Source organism: Pseudophryne corroboree, chromosome 6 (genome assembly GCF_028390025.1).
Source record: "Pseudophryne corroboree isolate aPseCor3 chromosome 6, aPseCor3.hap2, whole genome shotgun sequence".
Taxonomy (NCBI): domain Eukaryota; kingdom Metazoa; phylum Chordata; class Amphibia; order Anura; family Myobatrachidae; genus Pseudophryne; species Pseudophryne corroboree.
Window position 1 is genome coordinate 254,941,177 of NC_086449.1, and position 23,651 is coordinate 254,964,827.

Genomic DNA, 23,651 nt, shown 5'->3' on the forward strand with positions numbered 1-23,651 from the left:
ATGGAGCTGCTGGACATGTCCTTGCCCAGGCTATGCACACTACTGTATAAGATGGAGCTGCTGGACATGTACAGGCTATCTATGCACACTGCTGTATAAGATGGAGCTGCTGGACATGTCCTTGTCCAGGCTATGCACACTGCTGTATAAGATGGAGCTGCTGGACACGTCTAGGCTATGCACACTGCTGTATAAGATGGAGCTGCTGGACACGTCCAGGCTATGCACACTACTGTATAAGATGGAGCTGCTGGACACGTCCAGGCTATGCACACTACTATAAGATGGAGCTGCTGGGCACGTCTAGGCTATGCACACTACTGTATAAGATGGAGCTGCTGGACACGTCCAGGCTATGCACGCTACTGTATAAGATGGAGCTGCTGGACACGTCCAGGCTATGTACACTACTGTATAAGATGGAGCTGCTGGACATGTCCTTGCCCAGGCTATGCACACTACTGTATAAGATGGAGCTGCTGGACATGTCCAGGCTATGCACGCTACTGTATAAGATGGAGCTGCTGGACATGTCCTTGTCAAGGCTATGCACACTGCTGTATAAGATGGAGCTGCTGGACATGTCCAGGCTATGCACACTGCTGTATAAGATGGAGCTGCTGGACATGTCCAGCTATGCACACTACTGTATAAGATGGAGCTGCTGGACATGTCCTTGTCCAGGCTATGCACACTGCTGTATAAGATGGAGCTGCTGGACACGTTCAGGCTATGCACACTACTGTATAAGATGGAGCTGCTGGACACGTCCAGGCTATGCACTAAATGTGATGCATCCTCTCCAGCTGAAGCGACATTATGCACTGAGCAGCAGACAGACAACGTGTGACATTTTGGAAGGAGACTAGTGAGACTGCTCTCTCTCTCTTACAGGGTGAGTGAGGAAGGGGCGGGCTGCTGACACACCCTGTGCTCTCTCCTAGGCAGAGGAGTCTCCTTCACCTCTTCCGAAGTTGTCTCAACAGCAGCGTGTCCGCGCCCTCACTGTCCCCACTCTCACTCCCCGCCCTTCCACCGGGGGCCACCGACCGAACCGCGCCACATCGGATCCGGAAGACATCTGTAGCACCATGTCCACCTCGGATGATGTTGACGGACTGCTGCGCCCTCACTATGGCTGTAAGTTATGGTCTTCATAATCATGCATATTACATTTAACCCGTGCAGTTGTGGCAGCTCTCTGCATGCACCCTATAGGTGACATTGGGAAGGTATGTGCAGGGTGTAATCCTGGGCTGGCTGTGGATGTGGGGAGTAAAAGCTGTTGCTACAGGCGTTTCCTGCCACGGAGGAGAAGTGTCAGTGTGCGTGGTGCTGGGAGGGAGCCTGTGCGGCGTGCACTACACTGCTGCTGTGCCTCCTGGCTGTAGGCTTGCCAACTGCTGCTACAAACTTCCACACAACTATACATCACTATGTATCTCTGTGACTGGGATACGTATCCATCTGCAGATCGTGCTGCAGAACGAGGGCTGCTTCTATGCAAACTTATGGTTTGCCAGCTCTTGTGGAACTACAGATCCCATCATGCTCTCCCAGCTAGTGGCAGCTGGGTCATCTTGAGAACTGCAGTTCCACAAAAGGTGAAGCAACCCAGGTTGGCAACCCAGGTGGCGTCTTGCGACCTTGCTACAACTCTTTATTTCCAGTTTATCCTTGTCCCCTGTGTTGTGCATGGCAGCCTGTGAGTAAGCTCCTTCCCCAGTGCGCTTGGAGGCCCTGCTTGTGTCCTAGTATTGACATTACTTCTTAGATCCAGCAGATGAAAATTTCTCAGGGCTCAGTTCAGGAATGTTGGGCAGAGTTTATGAAGCATGTATACAGTATATGGAGATAATGTGTTTCAAGGCAAACATTACCAGCTCTGTTCAAGTTATAGAATGGTATCAACATTTGTAGTAGCTATTTCCAAAATATAACTATTACACAGTGTTGCAGCGTAATAGGCTGTCCAGGGAATGACACATTTACAGCCCCACAGCCCTACTTACCAGTCTTTCAATGAGGCCAACATCTGTATGCAACAATACGCATACTATAGGTGTTTGGGGATGTTTTTGAGATCAATATGTAAATAAAAATGTTTTCCCAATGTGTCCTGCTTCAAGAATTCCACTGGCATCCACTCAGCCTTGGGGCCCAGCTGTTGAGCCATCTGTAATTTGAACTGGCCGCTCAAGCCTCTAAAACTGTGAGCGATCATACACCGCCCTTGTTTTTACCTGTGCTTGGTAAAATCTATCTTGTTGGGCAATAGTGAGCTACTGAGAATGCAAGTGGAATGATGAAACGTAAGATTATGGGCAACACCCAGACTGCAGATAGACCTGGTAAATGTGGCTGTTTCCCTGATTCTGTACTGTCCTGCTGACAGATGCAATGTGCAGTCGTTTTTCAGTGGTCACTAGTGTATGTAAAAGTGAGATATTTGCCATATGTTATGGGCCACTTTGTAGGCAGGTCATCTTTATCAGTCTTATCACCCTTTTAAGTTGCGATAGTAAATGGGCACCCAGTGTTGCAATACAATTGTTTTGGGCACCCTTTTAATTATTTTGCTTATTACTCCCAATTAGGGTTTAGCTGCATAAAGTGGCTAAACCCGACTAAACTAAAGGGCGCATCAGGAAAAGTACTGTTTGGGAGCCCAAACAGCTGACTTTTCACACATTTAGGTCGCCACCTGAAATGTGTGCAGCAGTGGGTATACACGCCCGAACAGAGTAACAATTTGTTCCCTTTTTATGCCCAAAACTAATAGCTGCGTTAAAAGCAATTGAATTTCCCTCTTTCTCTGACGTCCTAAGTGGATGCTGGGGACTCCGTCAGGACCATGGGGATTAGCGGCTCCGCAGGAGACAGGGCACAAAACTAAAGCTTTAGGATCAGGTGGTGTGTACTGGCTCCTCCCCCTATGACCCTCCTCCAAGCCCCAGTTAGGTTTTTGTGCCCGTCCGAGCAGGGTGCAATCTAGGTGGCTCTCTTAAGGAGCTGCTTAGAAAAAGTTTTTAGGTTTCTTATTTTCAGTGAGTCCTGCTGGCAACAGGCTCACTGCATCGAGGGACTTAGGGGAGAGAAGTTCAACTCACCTGCGTGCAGGATGGATTGGCTTCTTAGGCTACTGGACACCATTAGCTCCAGAGGGAGTCGGAACACAGGTCTCACCCTGGGGTTCGTCCCGGAGCCGCGCCGCCGACCCCCCTTGCAGATGCTGAAGATTGAAGGTCCAGAAACCGGCGGCAGAAGGCTTTTCAGTCTTCATGAAGGTAGCGCACAGCACTGCAGCTGTGCGCCATTGTTGTCACACACTTCACACCAACGGTCACGGAGGGTGCAGGGCGTTGCTGGGGGCGCCCTGGGCAGCAATGTATAATACCTTATTCTGGCTAAAAATACATCACATATAGCCCCTGGAGGCTATATGGATGTATTTAACCCCTGCCAGGTCTCAGAAAAACGGGAGAAGAAGCCCGCCGAAAAGGGGGCGGGGCCTATTCTCCTCAGCACACAGCGCCATTTTCCCTCACAGAAATGCTGGTGGGAAGGCTCCCAGGCTCTCCCCTGCACTGCACTACAGAAACAGGGTTAAAACAGAGAGGGGGGGCACTTATTTGGCGATATGTATATATATATATTAAAATGCTATAAGGGAAAAACACTTATATAAAGGTTGTCCCTGTATAATATAGCGTTTTTGGTGTGTGCTGGCAAACTCTCCCTCTGTCTCCCCAAAGGGCTAGTGGGGTCCTGTCCTCTATCAGAGCATTCCCTGTGTGTGTGCTGTGTGTCGGTACTTGTGTGTCGACATGTATGAGGACGATGTTGGTGAGGAGGCGGAGCAATTGCCGGTAATGGTGATGTCACTCTCTAGGGAGTCGACACCGGAATGGATGGCTTATTTAAGGAATTACGTGATAATGTCAACACGCTGCAAGGTCGGTTGACGACATGAGACGGCCGGCAAACTAATTAGTACCTGTCCAGGCGTCTAAAACACCGTCAGGGGCGTTAAAACGTCCTTTTACCTCAGTCGGTCGACACAGACACGGACACTGACTCCAGTGTCGACGGTGAAGAAACAAACGTATTTTCCTTTAGGGCCACACGTTACTTGTTAAGGGCAATGAAGGAGATGTTACATATTTCTGATACTACAAGTACCACAAAAAAGGGTATTATGTGGAGTGTGAAAAAAACTACATGTGGTTTTTCCTGAATCAGATAAATTAAATGAAGTGTGTGATGATGCGTGGGTTTCCCCCGATAGAAAATTATTGGCGGTATACCCTTTCCCGCCAGAAGTTATGGCGCGTTGGGAAACACACCTTAGGGTGGATAAGGCGCTCACACGCTTATAAAAACAAGTGGCGTTACCGTCTCCAGATACGGACGCCCTCAAGGAGCCAACTGATAGGAGGTTGGAAAATATCCTAAAAAGTATATACACACATACTGGTGTTATACTGCGACCAGCGATCGCCTCAGCCTGGATGGGCAGCGCTGGGGTGGCTTGGTCGGATTCCCTGACTGGAAATATTGATACCCTTGACAGGGACAGTATTTTATTGACTATAGAGCATTTAAAAGATGCATTTCTATATATGCGAAACTCTGGCATCAAGAGTAAGTGCGATGTCCATATCTGCCAGACGATGTTTATGGACACGACAGTGGTCAGGTGATGCAGATTCCAAACGGCACATGGAAGTATTGCCGTATAAAGGGGAGGAGTTATTTGGGGTCGGTCCATCGGACCTGGTGGCCACGGCAACAGCTAGAAAATCCACCTTTTTTACCCCAAGTCACATCTCAGCAGAAAAAGACATAGTCTTTTCAGCCTCAGTCCTTTCGTCCCCATAATATCTGCCCAGGGATAGAGGTAAGGGAAGAAGACTGCAGCAGGCAGCCCATTCCCAGGAACAGAAGCCTTCCACCGCTTCTGCCAAGTCCTCAGCATGACGCTGGGGCCGTACAAACAGGTGCGGTGGGGGGTCGTCTCAAGAGTTTCAGCACGCAGTGGGCTCACTCGCAAGTGGACCCCTGGATCCTACAAGTAGTATCCCAGGGGTACAGATTGGAAATTCGAGACGTCTCCCCCTCGCAGGTTCCTGAAGTTTGCTTTACCAACGTCTACCTCCGACAGGGAGGCAGTATTGGAAACAATTCACAAGCTGTATTCCCAGCAGGTGATAATCAAAGTACCCCTCCTACAACAAGTAAAGGGGTATTATTCCACACTATATTGTGGTACTGAAGCCAGACGGCTCGGTGAGACCTATTCTAAATGGAGTCACTCAGAGCAGTGATAGCGAACCAGGAAGAAGGGGACTATATGGTGTCCCTGGACATCAAGGATGCTTACCTCCATGTCCAAATTTGCCCTTCTCACAAAGGGTACCTCAGGTTCGTGGTACAAAACTGTCACTATCAGTTTCAGACGCTGCCGTTTGGATTGTCCACGGCACCCCGGGTCTTTACCAAGGTAATGGCCGAAATGATGATTCTTCTTCAAAGAAAAGGCGTCTTAATTATCCCTTACTTGGACGATCTCCTGATAAGGGCAAGGTCCAGAGAACAGTTGGAGGTCTGAGTAGCACTATCTCAAGTAGTTCTACGACAGCACGGGTGGATTCTAAATATTCCAAAATCGCAGCTGTCTCCGACGACACGTCTGCTGTCCCTAGGGATGATTCTGGACACAGTCCAGAAAAAGGTGTTTCTCCCGGAGGAGAAAGCCAGGGAGTTATCCGAGCTAGTCAGGAACCTCCAAAAACCAGGAAAAGTGTCAGTGCATCATTGCACAAGGGTCCTGGGAAAAATGGTGGCTTCTTACGAAGCGATTCCATTCGGCAGATTTCACGCAAGAACTTTTCAGTGGGATCTGCTGGACAAATGGTCCGGATCGCATATTCAGATGCATCAGCGGATAACCCTGTCTCCAAGGACAAGGGTGTCTCTTCTGTGGTGGCTGCAGAGTGCTCATCTACTAAAGGGCCACAGTTATGCATTCAGGACTGGGTCCTGGTGACCACGGATTCCAGCTTGAAAGGCTGGGGAGCAGTCACACAGGGAAAAAATTTCCAGGGAGTGTGATCAAGTCTGGGGACTTCTCTCCGCATAAATATACTACTAGCACTGTCAGCAGTTTTCATTCCGGGAGTGGACAACTGGGAAGCAGACTTCCTCAGCACGACCTCCACCCGGGAGAGTGGGGACTTCATCGAGAAGTTTTTTCCACATGATTGTGCACCGTTGGGAAAGACCAAAGGTGGACATGATGGCGTCCCGCCTGAACAAAAAACTGGACAGGTATTGCGCCAGGTCAAGAGACCCTCAGGCAATAGCTGTGGACGTTCTGGTAACACCATGGGTGTACCAGTCGGTGTATGTGTTCGCTCCTCTGCTTCTCATACCAAAGGTACTGAGAATTATAAGACGTAGAGGAGTAAGAACTATACTCGTGGCTCCGGATGGGCCAAGAAGGACTTGGTACCCGGAACTTCAAGAGATGCTCACAGAGGACTCAGGGCCTCTGCCGATAAGAAGGGACTTGCTTCAGCAAGTACCATGTCTGTTCCAAGACTTACCGCGGCTGCGTTTGACGGCATGGCGGTTGAACGCCGATCCTAAGGGAAAAAGGCATTCCGGAAGAGGTCATTCCTACCCTGGTCAAAGCCAGGAAGGAGGTGACCGCACAACATTATCACCACATGTGGCGAAAATATGTTGCGTGGTGTGAGGCCAGGAAGGCCCCACGAAGAAATTTCAACTCGGTCGATTCCTGCATTTCCTGCAAACAGGAGTGTCTATGGGCCTCAAATTGGGGTCCATTAAGGTTCAAATTTCGGCCCTGTCGATTTTCTTCCAGAAAGAATTGGCTTCAGTTCCTGAAGTCCAGAAATTTGACAAGGGAGTACTGCATATACAACCCCCTTTTGTGCCTCCAGTGGCACTGTGGGATCTCAACGTAGTCCTGGGATTCCTCAAATCACGTTGGTTTAAACCGCTCAAATCTGTGGATTTGAAATATCTCACATGGAAAGTGACCATGATGTTGGCCCTGGCCTCGGCCAGGCGAGTGTCAGAATTGGCGGCTTTGTCTCACAAAAGCCCATATCTGATTGTCCATTCGGACAGGGCAGAGCTGCGGACTCGTCCCCAGTTCTCCCTAAGGTGGTGTCAGCGTTTCATCTGAACCAGCTTATTGTGGTACCTGCGGCTACTAGAGACTTGGAGGACTCCAAGTTGCTAGATGTTGTCAGGGCCCTGAAAATATAGATTTCCAGGACGGCTGGAGTCAGGAAAACTGACTTGCTGTTATCCTGTATGCACCCAAAAAACTGGGTGCTCTTGCTTCTAAGCAGACGATTGCTAGTTGAATGTGTAGTACAATTCAGCTTGCACATTCTGTGGCAGGACTGCCACAGCCAAAATATATAAATGCCCATTCCACAAGGAAGGTGGGCTCATCTTGGGCGACTGCCCGAGGGGTCTCGGCTTTACAACTTTGCCGAGCTGCTACTTGGTCAGGGGCACACCCTGGCTGAGGAGGACCTGGAGTTCTCTCACTCGGTGCTGCAGAGTCATCCGCACTCTCCCGCCCGTTTGGGAGCTTTGGTATAATCCCCATGGTCCTGACGGAGTCCCCAGCATCCACTTAGGACGTCAGAGAAAATAAGATTTTACTTACCGATAAATCTATTTCTCGTAGTCCGTAGTGGATGCTGGGCGCCCATCCCAAGTGCGGATTGTCTGCAATACTTGTACATAGTTATTGTTACAAAAAAATCGGGTTGTTATTGTTGTGAGCCGTCTGTTCAGAGGCTCCTACGTTTGTCATACTGTTAACTGGGTTCAGATCACAAGTTATACGGTGTGATTGGTGTGGCTGGTATGAGTCTTACCCGGGATTCAATATCCTTCCTTATTGTGTACGCTCGTCCGGGCACAGTATCCTAACTGAGGCTTGGAGGAGGGTCATAGGGGGAGGAGCCAGTACACACCACCTGATCCTAAAGCTTTAGTTTTGTGCCCTGTCTCCTGCGGAGCCGCTAATCCCCATGGTCCTGACGGAGTCCCCAGCATCCACTACGGACTACGAGAAATAGATTTATCGGTAAGTAAAATCTTATTTAAAGTTCCACCAAAGATTGTGATGTCCCCGATCCTAAAATCACAGTCTTTAGGGGAATGAAATTGGGCACAAAGTAGTCCACATGCAACAGTCAAAGCGCAACGGAATTTGCTGCGCTATATAAGAAATTGTTAATAAATAAATAAATAAATAAATAAAATAAATAACAGTCCTAAGCTAAAATATACTGTATGTATTATGGGTATTTTCTCTGTGATTCATCTTCCATCTTTTGTTATACTGTACCTCTTAACAGGCCCCTTTTCTATTTTTATACCAGCTTTGTATATGAGCATTGTAGTCTGTGGGGGAGATTCAAATGTTTGAAAAGTCGGTTGGGTGTCTGTTTTCCTGTCTATTAGATAGGAAAAAACAGACACCCAACTGACTTTTCAAACATTTGAATCTCCCTCTGTATGTGTTACATTTTCTAACTCTCCTCAGTTGTACACAAAGGGTATGAAAATATGGATATATTGTGGTGTGGATAGGACCCATCATTTCAAAGTTTTTAATTGCCAGAATAGATGATAATCGGTAGCAATGTCTGCTGTGGTCCCTGAAAGCACACCTGTAGCATACAGACAATGGAGGTAGCCATTTTATGGGCTGAACCCAATATTCATGAGAATGCAAATGATCAGTGCACCAGCAGCACTTGCCTCAAGGATGTTGCATGTTAATGTATACCTTATCTTTCTTGCTGAATTGGGGATCATGGGGACACTACTATACTTTCTGTAGCATCCTTTCACATGAGCGTACCTTTTCCTCCTTATAACTTATCATGATGGTGTTAATTTAGAGGCAGGGGTGCCACAACATTTTGAAGTGGAGGGGGGGGCAAGATATCATTACATTCTGGTGCCTCTAAATTGCTTAATGTCGCCGCCTCAGACAGCTGGACGTACCCGCCTCCTACATGACTATCTATCTATCTTAGTATAAAATATATCTCTTTCTATATATTTATCTGGGAGGGGTGCTATGAGGGTGGGGGAGAGAAAGGACAAGGGGAAATGAGGGGGAAGAGATGAGGAACATATGATGTGGGAAGTGAGAACGGCGTATGGCTGGTCCCAGAGAAGGGGCCAGCTGACAGTAAATAGCCGCACACTGTAGGCGGTAGAGCCGGGTGCAGGGGTGAGGAGTACTATGGAGGCAGGTGGAGAAGGTCTCTGGGGAGGGAGGAGGTGAAGTAGTCAGAAAGGGGATTATCACCATCCTGACGGGTTGGGTATGCATGACTGGCTGTCAGGAGACTGCCGGTCACCATACTGACGCCGGAATCCCGGCATGCAGATTCCCGACGGGGGCGAGCGGAACGGGTATACACCCATGAGTGAGAATAGTCCGTTAGTCGGCATGCCGACTGTAAGGGGGCGGGATTCCGGCATTGGTATTGTGGTCAGACTGCCGGTCACGTAACTGCCTGTGGTAATCCTAGATGGTGGTTGCCCCTTTGCCCCACCCTCCAACACCTATGTACAGAGTGGGGGATGTATTAAGCCATGGAGAGTGATAAACTGGGGGGAGATCAAGCAGCAGCCAATCCGCTCCTAACTGTCAGTTTACAGGCTGTGTTTGAAAAATAACAGGAGCTTATTGTTTGGTACTCTCTCTCTCCAAGGCTTAGTACATCTGCCCAAGAATGTCATACAGCTGCAGTTCGTCTGTATAGTGGCCACTGAGAACTGTGCCATGGTCACTCCCACTTCTGACCACAACTACATCTGATGTAAGAAATGATAGTTGTTATTAAATCTGTGACCTAATTAGAAACGGTGTGGTGGTAATTTCCACAGAGCTCCAGGGGTAGAATTGCTAAAGCTTCTATAACCAACAAGGGGCGGTGTTGCCCATACCAACCACTCCGCATCTAGCTATAATTTCTCCTTTACATTCTGGAAAATGATAGACAGAATCTGATTGGTTGCTATGGGCAACATCATCGCTTGCTTGTTTTAGAAGCTGTAGTAAAGTTACCGCCTAAGGGCCCTACACATTGAGCGATCCGCCGAGCTGCCCGACGGCGGATACGGCTGATGGGCGACCCGGCAGCGGGGTGGGGTGGGGGGTCGGTCGGTCAGTGACGGGAGGAGTGAAGTTTCTTCACTCCCCTCGTCACCCGCCTCCATAGCAGTGAGATCGTCCATATTGGCCTGCATGCACAGGCGATGGGGCACCAGCGATGAACGAGCGCGGGGCCACGCATCGTTCATCACTGGTGCCTCCACACTCAAAGATATGAACGGTATTTCATTAATGAACGAGATCGTTCATATCTTTGAGTGTTATCGCCCAGTGTGTAGGGCCTATAAGATTGTAAAATAACTTTCCAGGAGGCAGTGTGTGGTGAGTGTGTACCTCGTCCTCAGGATATCTAGTCATTAATTTATGCAGCAACAATTTAATCTTAATATATTCAGAGAAACATATTTCATATCTCTAGCTAGGCCCAGATTTATCAAGCCTTGGGGAGTGATAAATAGCACAGTGATAAAGTACCTGCCAATCAGCTCCTAACTGTCATTTTTCAAACACAGCCTGTGACATGGAAGTTAGGTGCTGATTGGCTGTGCTATTGATCACTCTCCAAGACTTGATAAATGGGGGCTAGTCTTTTATTATGGTTTCTTTTGTGTTTCAGTGCTGAATATACAAAGTACTTTATATCATCTTGCACTGTGATGGATCATGGTGGTTATATCAGTTATTGTAATACAGGTTGAGTATCCCATATCCAAATATTCCGAAATACAGACTTTTTTGAGTGAGCGCGAGATAGTGACACCTGTTTTTTGATGGCTCAATGTACACAAACTTTGTTTAATACACAAAGTTATTAAAAATATTGTATTAAATGACCTTCAGGCTGTGTGTATAAGGTGTATATGAAACATAAATGAATTGTGTGAATGTAGACACACTTTGTTTAATGCACAAAGTTATAAAGAATATTGGCTAAAATTACCTTCAGGCTGTGTGTATAAGGTGTATATGAAACATAAATGCATTCTGTGCTTAGATTAAGGTTCCATCACCATGATATCTCATTATGGTATGCAATTATTCCAAAATACGGAAAAATCCCATATCCAAAATACCTCCGGTCCCAAGCATTTTGGATAAGGGATACTCAACCTGTACTTACATTTCCTGCTGTAAGTATACAGATTGTTTAGGACATACTGTACCTGTTTGAGCTCATATGGACAATGGGTGGTACAGTATACAATATATTGATCTACTAACGGTCCCTACAGAAACGATACAGAAGATATACATGTACATTACAAGCTATAATACATTTATAGAGTCCTTCTATCCAAATGTTTGTCACACAGAACAATCTGAAAATGAAGATCAATACCTCCTAAACAGGGTGAGGCAAAAAGGATATGGTATAGAAGATCTACTGTACATTCATTAGGTCTGCAATCATTAGGTCAGCCCCATATGGTCGACATGGACGAAAGGTTGACATGACAATGGACGACAGAAAAATGGTTGTCACGCTTTTTTTTGGGGGGGGGGGGGGTTAGTGGGGATAGTTTTTTTTTTTTTTTCTTCATCTGGGACCAGAATTTGTAGAGACGCGGCCGCTTCACGCTTCAGGAACGGTGTTTCGCCTCGCTTTGCTCGCCACAAGGTTACTAAAGGTTATAATTTCTAGCATGGATAGTCAAGAAATTAAAAAGTCCAAAAACATGAAAAGTAACCCCTAAAATATGTGTTGACCATATGAACATGATGACCATATGGGGTCGACCTAATGACTGTCGACCTACAGTCCGGATCCCAGGCAAAAAAACTCCCAGATTTTAAAGGTTAATAAAAAAAAGGCATGGTAAACGCTATTCAAGATTTTAGTACAAGTGCATGGAATACTTTTTTTTCTTTTTTTTTTCTTCCCAACTGATTTTGTATATGATATCGTCTAAATGGTGTTCTCCATTTGTGATACACATTTGTAGTCTATGGGGTATAAATGGTCATTCTGAGTTGATCGCTAGCTGCATTCATTCGCTGTGCAGCGATGAGGCAAAAAAATTGCACTTCTGCGCATGTGTATTCGGCGCAATGTACTGTTACAACGAACGATGTAGTTTCACACAGGGTCTAGCGAAGCTTTTCTGTCGCACTGGCAGCCGCAGAGTGATTGACATGAAGTGGGCGTTTCTGGGTGTGAACTGACCGTTTTCAGGGAGTGTGCGGAAAAACGCAGGCGTGGCTGGCCGAACGCAGGGCGTGTTTGTGACGTCAAAACAGGAACTTAACAGTCTGAAGTGATCGCAAGCGCTGAGTAAGTCTGAAGCTACTCAGAAACTGCACAAAATTATCTTGTAGCCGCTCTGCGATCCTTTCGTTCGCACTTCTGCTAAGCTAAAATACACTGCCAGTGGGCGGCGGCATAGTGTTTGCACAGCTGCAAAAAACTGCTAGCAAGCGAACAACTCTGAATGACCACCATATTTAATTAGCGTCGAATCCATTCCGACATGCATTTGTCTGAATGGATCCAGCAACCCCTATTCAAATCTCATCTCAGCTCGGGGAGACCAGCGGGGACAGCCACCGGCAGACGAAGGAGAGTGGCGCTACAGTAGCGCTGCAGGAGGATGTCACACAGCCGCCAGACCTCACGGCAGTGTCCACCCGGCTCCAGCAAGCGTGACCTCACTTGCTGGAGCCGGGTGGAAGCTGGCGTGAGCGGCGCGGCTGTGTGACATCCTGCTGCAGCGCTACTGTAGCGCTGATCTCCTCTATATGCCCGCGGCTGTCCCCCGTCTACCTGCGGCTCCCCCCCCTCCTGCTGTAATCCCTCATTTCAGTCCGACATTTTTTTTATGTCGGACTGATGGCCCCGTTTTCGACACAAGCACGTCGATCGGCATCTATTCCGCCGATCCACGTGCTTTTCGACAAGCCGGAAAATTTTGGGATATACTGAATAGGTCGAATCACGATTCGACCTTAAAAAGTCGAAAACTGCCGTCTTTTTGACGGACGGCAGCTTTCGACTTTAATTGAATATGCCCCTATTTCTGAAGTGTTGCGTCACTTCCGGCGTTATCGCTGCAATTTCCGGATGAAGCTCACTGTCATTTCTCTAACGTCCTAGAGGATGCTGGGGACTCCGTAAGGACCATGGGGAGAGACGGGCTCCGCAGGAGACATGGGCACTTTAAGAAATAATTTAGTTCCTGGTGTGCACTGGCTCCTCCCTCTCTGCCCCTCCTCCAGACCTCAGTTAGTTTGATTCTGTGCCCAGAGGAGCTGGGTGCTTTTCAGTGAGCTCTCCTGAGTTTGCTGATAGAAAGTTTTTTGTTAGGTTTTTTATTTTCAGGGAGCTCTGCTGGCAACAGACTCCCTGCATCGTAGGACTGAGGGGAGAGAAGCAGCCCTACTCTCTGATGCTAGGTCCTGCTTCTTATGCTACTGGACGCCATTAGCTCCAGAGGGATCGGTACGCAGGATCTCACCCTCGCCGTCCGTCCCAGAGCCGCGCCGCCGTCCCCCTCGCAGAGCCGGAAGACTGAAGCCGGGTGAGTATGAGAAGCAAGAAGACTTCACAGGCGGCAGAAGACTCCGTGATCTTCCCTGGAGGTAACGCACAGCACTGCAGCTGTGCGCCATTGCTCCACACACCTACACATACTCCGGTCACTGTTAGGGTGCAGGGGCGGGGGGGCGCGCTCTGGGCAGCATTTGGGACCTCATTCTGGCAAATAAACACATATATACAGCTGGGCACTGTATATATGTGGGAGTCCCCACCAAAGAAATATAATTTCTCTATCGTCCTAAGTGGATGCTGGGGTTCCTGAAAGGACCATGGGGAATAGCGGCTCCGCAGGAGACAGGGCACAAAAAAGTAAAGCTTTACTAGGTCAGGTGGTGTGCACTGGCTCCTCCCCCTATGACCCTCCTCCAGACTCCAGTTAGATTTTGTGCCCGAACGAGAAGGGTGCAATCTAGGTGGCTCTCCTAAAGAGCTGCTTAGAGAAAGTTTAGTTTAGGTTTTTTTCTTTACAGTGAGTCCTGCTGGCAACAGGATCACTGCAACGTGGGACTTAGGGGGAAAGTAGTAAACTCACCTGCATGCAGAGTGGATTTGCTGCTTGGCTACTGGACACCATTAGCTCCAGAGGGATCGAACACAGGCCCAGCCGTGGAGTCCGGTCCCGGAGCCGCGCCGCCGACCCCCTTGCAGATGCTGAAGCGTGAAGAGGTCCGGAAACCGGCGGCTGAAGACTCCTCAGTCTTCATAAGGTAGCGCACAGCACTGCAGCTGTGCGCCATTTTCCTCTCAGCACACTTCACTGGGCAGTCACTGAGGGTGCAGAGCGCTGGGGGGGGGCGCTCTGAGAGGCAAATATAAACCTTATACAAGGCTAAAAATACCTCACATATAGCCCATAGGGGCTATATGGAGATATTTAACCCCTGCCTGACTGGAAAAATAGCGGGAGAAGAACCCGCCGAAAAAGGGGCGGGGCCTATCTCCTCAGCACACGGCGCCATTTTCTGTCACAGCTCCGCTGGTCAGAACGGCTCCCAGGTCTCTCCCCTGCACTGCACTACAGAAACAGGGTAAAACAGAGAGGGGGGGCACATTAATGGCTATATATATATATATTAAAGCAGCTATAAGGGAGCACTTAATATAAGGATATCCCTTGTATATATAGCGCTTTGTGGTGTGTGCTGGCAGACTCTCCCTCTGTCTCCCCAAAAGGGCTAGTGGGTCCTGTCTTCATTAGAGCATTCCCTGTGAGTTTGCGGTGTGTGTCGGTACGTGGTGTCGACATGTATGAGGACGATATTGGTGTGGAGGCGGAGCAATTGCCAAATATGCAGATGTCACCCCCCAGGGGGTCGACACCAGAATGGATGCCTTTATTTGTGGAATTACGTGATGGTTTATCTTCCCTTAAACAGTCAGTTGAGGACATGAGGCGGCCGGACAATCAATTAATGCCTGTCCAGGCGCCTCAAACACCGTCAGGGGCTGTAAAACGCCCTTTGCCTCAGTCGGTCGACACAGACCCAGACACGGGCACTGATTCCAGTGACGACGGTAGAAATTCAAACGTATTTTCCAGTAGGGCCACACGTTATATGATTTTGGCAATGAAGGAGACGTTACATTTAGCTGATACTACAGATACCGTAAAACAGGGTATTATGTATGGTGTGAAAAAACTACAAACAGTTTTTCCTGAATCAGAAGAATTAAATGACGTGTGTGATGAAGCGTGGGTTGCTCCTGATAAAAAGTTGATAATTTCAAAAAAGTTATTGGCATTATACCCTTTCCCGCCAGAGGTTAGGGCGCGCTGGGAAACACCCCCTAAGGTGGACAAGGCGCTCACACGCTTATCCAAACAAGTGGCGTTACCCTCTCCTGAGACGGCCGCACTTAAGGATCCATCAGATAGAAAGATGGAAGTTATTCAAAAGAATATATACACACATGCAGGTGTTATACTACGACCAGCTATAGCAACTGCCTGGATGTGCAGTGCTGGAGTAGTTTGGTCAGAATCCCTGATTGAAAATATTGATACCCTAGATAGGGACAATGTTTTACTGTCGTTAGAACAAATAAAGGATGCATTTATCTATATGCGTGATGCACAGAGGGATATTTGCACACTGGCATCTCGGGTGAGTGCTATGTCCATTTCAGCCAGAAGAGCCTTATGGACACGACAGTGGACAGGCGATGCGGATTCAAAACGTCACATGGAGGTTTTGCCGTATAAAGGGGAGGAGTTATTTGGAGTTGGTCTATCAGACTTGGTGGCCACGGCTACTGCCGGGAAATCCACTTTTTTACCTCAAGTCACTCCCCAACAGAGAAAGGCACCGACCTTTCAACCGCAGCCTTTTCGCTCCTACAAAAATAAGAGAGCAAAGGGCTTGTCGTACCTGCCACGAGGCAGAGGAAGAGGGAAGAGACACCAACAGGCAGCTCCTTCCCAGGAACAGAAGCCCTCCCCGGCTCCTGCAAAAACCTCAGCATGACGCTGGGGCCTCTCAAGCGGACTCGGGGACAGTGGGGGGCCGTCTCAAAAATTACAGCGCGCAGTGGGCTCACTCGCAGGTAGACCCCTGGATCCTGCAGATAATATCTCAGGGGTACAGGTTGGAATTAGAGACGGATCCTCCTCATCGTTTCCTGAAGTCTGCCTTACCAACCGTCTCTTCCGAAAGGGAGAGGGTGTTGGAAGCCATTCACAAGCTGTACGCTCAGCAGGTGATAGTCAAAGTACCCCTATTACAAAAAGGAAAGGGGTATTATTCCACTCTATTTGTGGTACCGAAGCCGGATGGCTCGGTAAGGCCTATTCTAAATCTGAAGTCCTTGAACCTCTACATAAAAAAGTTCAAGTTCAAGATGGAGTCACTCAGAGCAGTGATAGCGAACCTGGAAGAAGGGGACTTTATGGTATCCTTGGACATCAAGGATGCGTATCTACACGTTCCGATTTACCCCGCACACCAGGGGTACCTCAGGTTCATTGTTCAAAACTGTCACTATCAGTTTCAGACGCTGCCGTTCGGATTGTCCACGGCGCCTCGGGTCTTTACCAAGGTAATGGCCGAGATGATGATTCTTCTTCGAAGAAAAGGCGTATTAGTTATCCCATACTTGGACGATCTCCTAATAAGGGCAAGGTCCAGAGAACAGCTGGAGACAGCTTTAGCACTATCTCAAGAGGTGCTAAGACAACACGGGTGGATTCTGAATATTCCAAAATCCCATTTAATCCCGACAACTCGTCTGCTGTTCCTAGGAATGATTCTGGACACGGTTCAGAAAAAGGTTTTCCTTCCAGAGGAAAAAGCCAAGGAGTTATCCGATCTGGTCAGGAACCTCCTAAAACCAGGAAAAGTGTCAGTACATCAATGCACAAGAGTCCTGGGAAAAATGGTGGCTTCTTACGAAGCAATTCCATTCGGCAGATTCCATGCAAGAATATTCCAAAGGGATCTGTTGGACAAATGGTCAGGGTCGCATCTGCAGATGCACCTGCGAATAACCCTGTCACCAAAGACAAGGGTGTCACTTCTGTGGTGGTTGCAGAAGGCTCACCTATTAGAAGGCCGCAGATTCGGCATTCAGGATTGGATCCTGGTGACCACGGACGCCAGCCTGAGAGGCTGGGGAGCAGTCACACAAGGAAGAAACTTCCAGGGAGTATGGACGAGTCTGGAAAAGTCTCTTCACATAAACATTCTGGAACTAAGAGCAATCTACAATGCTCTAAGCCAGGCGGAACTTCTCCTGCAAGGAAAGCCGGTGTTGATTCAGTCGGACAACATCACGGCGGTCGCCCATGTAAACAGGCAGGGCGGCACAAGAAGCAGGAGTGCAATGGCAGAAGCTGCCAAGATTCTTCGCTGGGCGGAGAATCACGTGATAGCACTGTCAGCAGTGTTCATCCCGGGCGTGGACAACTGGGAAGCAGACTTCCTCAGCAGACACGATCTTCATCCGGGAGAGTGGGGTCTACATCCAGAAGTCTTCAACATGTTAATAGACCGTTGGGAAAGACCAATTGTAGACATGATGGCGTCTCGCCTCAACAAGAAACTGGACAAATATTGCGCCAGGTCAAGAGATCCACAGGCAATAGCTGTGGACGCACTGGTAACTCCTTGGGTGTACCAGTCAGTGTATGTGTTTCCTCCTCTGCCGCTCATACCAAAGGTATTGAAGATCATACGGCAAAGAAGAGTAAGAACAATACTAGTGGTTCCGGATTGGCCGAGAAGGACTTGGTATCCGGAACTTCAAGAGATGCTCACGGACGAACCGTGGCCTCTACCTCTGAGAAGGGACCTGCTACAGCAGGGTCCCTGTCTTTTTCAAGACTTACCGCGGCTGCGTTTGACGGCATGGCGGTTGAACGCCAGATCCTAAAAGGGAAAGGCATTCCAGAAGAAGTCATTCCTACCTTGATTAAGGCACGGAAGGAAGTCACCGTGAAACATTATCACCGCATTTGGCGAAAATATGTAGCGTGGTGCGAGGATCGGAGGGTTCCGACGGAGGAATTCCAACTGGGTCGTTTCCTACATTTCCTGCAATCAGGATTATCTATGGGTCTCAAATTGGGATCCATTAAGGTTCAAATTTCGGCCCTGTCAATATTCTTCCAAAAAGAATTGGCCTCTGTCCCTGAGGTCCAGACTTTTGTCAAGGGAGTACTGCATATACAGCCTCCTGTGGTGCCTCCGGTGGCACCGTGGGATCTAAATGTAGTTTTAGATTTCCTCAAATCCCATTGGTTTGAACCATTGAAAAAGGTGGATTTGAAATATCTCACATTGAAAGTGACTATGTTACTAGCCCTGGCCTCTGCCAGGAGAGTATCTGAATTGGCGGGTTTATCTTATAAAAGTCCTTATCTAATCTTCCATTCGGATAGGGCAGAACTGCGGACTCGTCCGCATTTTCTCCCTAAAGTGGTATCAGCATTTCATCTGAACCAACCTATTGTGGTGCCTGCGGCCACTAGCGACTTGGAGGACTCCAAGTTGTTGGACGTTGTCAGAGCCTTAAAAATATACATTGCAAGGACGGCTGGAGTCAGAAAATCTGACTCGCTGTTTATATTGTATGCACCCAACAAGTTGGGCGCACCTGCTTCTAAGCAGTCGATTGCTCGTTGGATTTGTAACACAATTCAACTTGCACATTCTGTGGCAGGCCTGCCACAGCCTAAAACTGTAAAAGCCCACTCCACAAGGAAGGTGGGCTCATCTTGGGCGGCTGCCCGAGGGGTCTCGGCATTACAACTCTGCCGAGCAGCTACGTGGTCGGGGGAGAACACGTTTGTAAAATTTTACAAATTTGATACCCTGGCAAAGGAGGACCTGGAGTTCTCTCATTCGGTGCTGCAGAGTCATCCGCACTCTCCCGCCCGTTTGGGAGCTTTGGTATAATCCCCATGGTCCTTTCAGGAACCCCAGCATCCACTTAGGACGATAGAGAAAATAAGAATTTACTTACCGATAATTCTATTTCTCGGAGTCCGTAGTGGATGCTGGGCGCCCATCCCAAGTGCGGATTATCTGCAATACTTGTACATAGTTATTGTTAACTAATTCGGGTTATTGTTAAGGAGCCATCTTTAAGAGGCCCTTTCTGTTGTCATACTGTTAACTGGGTTTAGATCACAAGTTGTACGGTGTGATTGGTGTGGCTGGTATGAGTCTTACCCGGGATTCAAAATGCCTCCCTTATTGTGTATGCTCGTCCGGGCACAGTACCTAACTGGAGTCTGGAGGAGGGTCATAGGGGGAGGAGCCAGTGCACACCACCTGACCTAGTAAAGCTTTACTTTTTTGTGCCCTGTCTCCTGCGGAGCCGCTATTCCCCATGGTCCTTTCAGGAACCCCAGCATCCACTACGGACTCCGAGAAATAGAATTATCGGTAAGTAAATTCTTATTTTCTCTAACGTCCTAAGTGGATGCTGGGGACTCCGTAAGGACCATGGGGAATAGCGGCTCCGCAGGAGACTGGGCACATCTAAAGAAAGCTTTAGGACTATCTGGTGTGCACTGGCTCCTCCCCCTATGACCCTCCTCCAAGCCTCAGTTAGATCTCTGTGCCCGAACGAGAAGGGTGCACACTAGGGGCTCTCCTGAGCTTCTTAGTGAAAGTTTTAGTTTAGGTTTATTATTTTCAGTGAGACCTGCTGGCAACAGTCTCACTGCATCGAGGGACTAAGGGGAGAAGAAGCGAACTCACCTGCGTGCAGAGTGGATTGGGCTTCTTAGGCTACTGGACATTAGCTCCAGAGGGACGATCACAGGCCCAGCTTGGATGGGTCCCAGAGCCGCGCCGCCGGCCCCCTTACAGAGCCAGAAGGCAGAAGAGGTCCGGAAAATCGGCGGCAGAAGACGTCCTGTCTTCAACAAGGTAGCGCACAGCACTGCAGCTGTGCGCCATTGCTCTCAGCACACTTCACACTCCGGTCACTGAGGGTGCAGGGCGCTGGGGGGGGGCGCCCTGAGACGCAATAATAAACACCTTGGATGGCAAAAAATGCATCACATATAGCTCCTGGGCTATATGGATGCATTTAACCCCTGCCAAAATACATAAAAAAACGGGAGATAAGGCCGCCGATAAGGGGGCGGAGCCTATCTCCTCAGCACACTGGCGCCATTTTCCCTCACAGCTCCGTTGGAGGGAAGCTCCCTGGCTCTCCCCTGCAGTCACTACACTACAGAAAGGGTTAAAAAAGAGAGGGGGGCACAAAATAGGCGCAGTATTAACTATACAGCAGCTATAAGGGGAAAAACACTTATATAAGGTTATCCCTGTATATATATATAGCGCTCTGGTGTGTGCTGGCAAACTCTCCCTCTGTCTCCCCAAAGGGCTAGTGGGGTCCTGTCCTCTATCAGAGCATTCCCTGTGTGTGTGCTGTATGTCGGTACTTTTGTGTCGACATGTATGAGGAGAAAAATGATGTGGAGACGGAGCAGATTGCTTGTAATAGTGATGTCACCCCCTAGGGGGTCGACACCTGAGTGGATGAACTGTTGGAAGAAATTACGTGACAGTGTCAGCTCTGTATAAAAGACAGTGGTTGACATGAGACAGCCGGCTACTCAGCTTGTGCCTGTCCAGACGTCTCATAGGCCGTCAGGGACTCTAAAGCGCCCGTTACCTCAGATGGCAGATATAGACGCCGACACGGATACTGACTCCAGTGTCGACGGTGAAGAGACAAATGTGACTTCCAGTAGGGCCACACGTTACATGATTGAGGCAATGAAAAATGTTTTACACATTTCTGATAATACGAGTACCACCAAAAAGGGGTATTATGTTCGGTGAGGAAAAACTACCTGTAGTTTTCCTGAATCTGAGAAATTAAATGAGGTGTGTGATGATGCGTGGGTTTCCCCCGATAACAACTGATAATTTCTAAAATGTTATTGGCATTATATCCTTTCCCGCCAGAGGTTAGGGTGCGTTGGGAAACACCCCCTAGGGTGGATAAAGCGCTCACACGCTTGTAAGGGCTCTATCCTCTCCTGAGATGGCCGCCCTTAAGGATCCTGCTGATAGAAAGCAGGAGGGTATCCTAAAATGTATTTACACACATACTGGTGTTATACTGCGACCAGCAATCGCCTCAGCCTGGATGTGCAGTGCTGGGTTGGCGTGGTCGGATTCCCTGACTGAAAATATTGATACCCTAGATAGGGACAGTATATTTTTGCCTATAGAGCATTTGAAAGATGCATTTCTATATATGCGTGATGCACAGCGGAATATTTGCCGACTGGCATCAAGTCTAAGTGCGTTGTCCATTTCTACCAGTAGAGGGTTATGGACACGTCAGTGGTCAGGTGATGCGTATTCCAAACGGCATTTGGAAGTATTGCCTTATTAAGGGGAGGAGTTATTTGGGGTCGGTCTTTCAGACCTGGTGGCCACGGCAACAGCTGGGAAATCCACGTTTGTACCCCAGGTCGCCTCTCAACATGAGAAGACGCCGTATTATCAGGCGCAGTCTTTTCGTGGATAAGCGGGCAAAAGGTTCCTCATTTCTGCCCCGTGACAGAGGGAGAGGAAAAAGGCTGCAGAAATCAGCCAGTTCCCAGGAACAGAAACCCTCTCCCGCCTCTGCCAAGCCCTCAGTATACGCTGGGGCTTTACAAGCAGAATCAGGCACGGTGGGGGGCCCGTCTCAATGAATTTCAGCGCGCAGTGGGCTCACTCGCAAGTAGACCCCTGGATCCTTCAGGTGATATCTCAGGGGTACAAATTAGAATTCGAGACGTCTCCCCCTCGCCGTTTCCTAAAGTCGGCTTTACCGATGTCTCCTTCTGACAGGGAGACAGTTTTGGAAGCCATTCACAAGCTGTATTCCCAGCAGGTGATAATCAAGATACCCCTCCTGCAACAGGGAACGGGGTATTATTCCACACTGTTGTGGTACCGAAGCCGGACGGCTCGGTGAGACCGATTCTAAATCTAAAATCTTTGAACACTTACATACAGAGGTTCAAATTCAAGATTGAGTCACTCAGAGCAGTGATTGCGAACCTGGAAGAAGGGGACTACATGATGTCTCGGGACATCAAGGATGCTTACCTTCATGTCAAAATTTACCCTTCTCACCAAGGGTACCTCAGGTTTATGGTACAGAACTGTCGCTATCAGTTCAGACGCTGCCGTATGGATGGTCCACGGCACCCCGGGTCTTTACCAAGGTAATGGCCGAAATGATGATATTCCTTCAAAGGAAGGGAATTTTAGTTATCCCTTACTTGGACGATTCCCTGATAAGGGTAAGATCCAGGGAACAGTTGGAGGTCGGTGTAGCACTATCTCAGGTAGTGTTGCTGCAGCACGGTTGGATTCTCAATATTCCAAAATCGCAGCTGGTTCCGACGACTTGTCTTCTGTTCCTAGGGATGATCCTGGACACAGTCCAGAAAAAGGTGTTTCTCCCGGAGGAGAAAGCCAGGGAGTTATCCGAGCTAGTCAGGAACCTCCTAAAACCGAGCCAAGTCTCAGTGCATCAATGCACAAGGGTTCTGGGTAAAATGGTGGCTTCCTACGAAGCAATCCCATTCGGCAGATTCCACGCAAGAACTTTCCAGTGGGACCTGCTGGACAAATGGTCCGGGTCGCATCTTCAGATGCATCAGCGGATAACCCTGTCACCAAGGACAAGGGTGTCCCTCCTGTGGTGGTTGCAGAGTGCTCATCTTCTAGAGGGCCGCAGATTCGGCATTCAGGACTGGGTCCTGGTAACCACGGATGCCAGCCTGCGAGGCTGGGGAGCAGTCACACAGGGAAGGAATATCCAGGACTTATGGTCAAGCCTGGAGACATCACTTCACATAAATATCCTGAAGCTAAGGGACATTTACAATGCTCTAAGCTTAGCAAGACCTCTGCTTCAAGGTCAGCCGGTGTTGATCCAGTCGGACAACATCACGGCAGTCACCCACGTAAACAGACAGGGTGGCACAAGAAGCAGGAGGGCAATGGCAGAAGCTGCAAGGATTCTTCGCTGGGCGGAAAATCATGTGATAGCACTGTCGGCAGTATTCATTCCGGGAGTGGACAACTGGGAAGCAGACTTCCTCAGCACGACCTCCACCCGGGAGAGTGGGGACTTCACCCAGAAGTCTTCCACATGATTATAAACCGTTGGGAATAACTCGACAGGTATTGCGCCAGGTCCAGGGACCCTCAGGCAATAGCTGTAGACGCTCTGGTAACACCGTGGGTGTACCAGTCAGGGTATGTGTTCCCTCCTCTGCCTCTCATACCCAAGGTACTGAGATTGATAAGATGGAGAGGAGTAAGCACTATATTCGTGGCTCCGGATTGGCCAAGAAGGATTTGGTAACCGGAACTTCAAGAGATGCTCACGGAGGATCCGTGGCCTCTACCTCTAAGAAGGGACCTGCTCCAGCAAGGACCCTGTCTGTTCCAAGTC

General features: G+C 48.7%; 1 protein-coding gene across 1 annotated transcript in view; it reads left to right on the forward strand.

Annotated features, from left to right (window-relative positions):
* The first annotated feature begins 813 nt into the window (after positions 1–813).
* IQGAP1 (IQ motif containing GTPase activating protein 1) overlaps positions 814–23,651 on the forward strand; it is a 408,002-nt gene continuing 385,164 nt past the window's right edge. Inside the window, exon 1 of the mRNA XM_063925920.1 lies at positions 814–1,140. Within this exon, the coding sequence (XP_063781990.1) occupies positions 1,092–1,140 (49 nt within the window). The 5' untranslated portion in view covers positions 814–1,091. The remainder of the gene's footprint in view (positions 1,141–23,651) is intronic.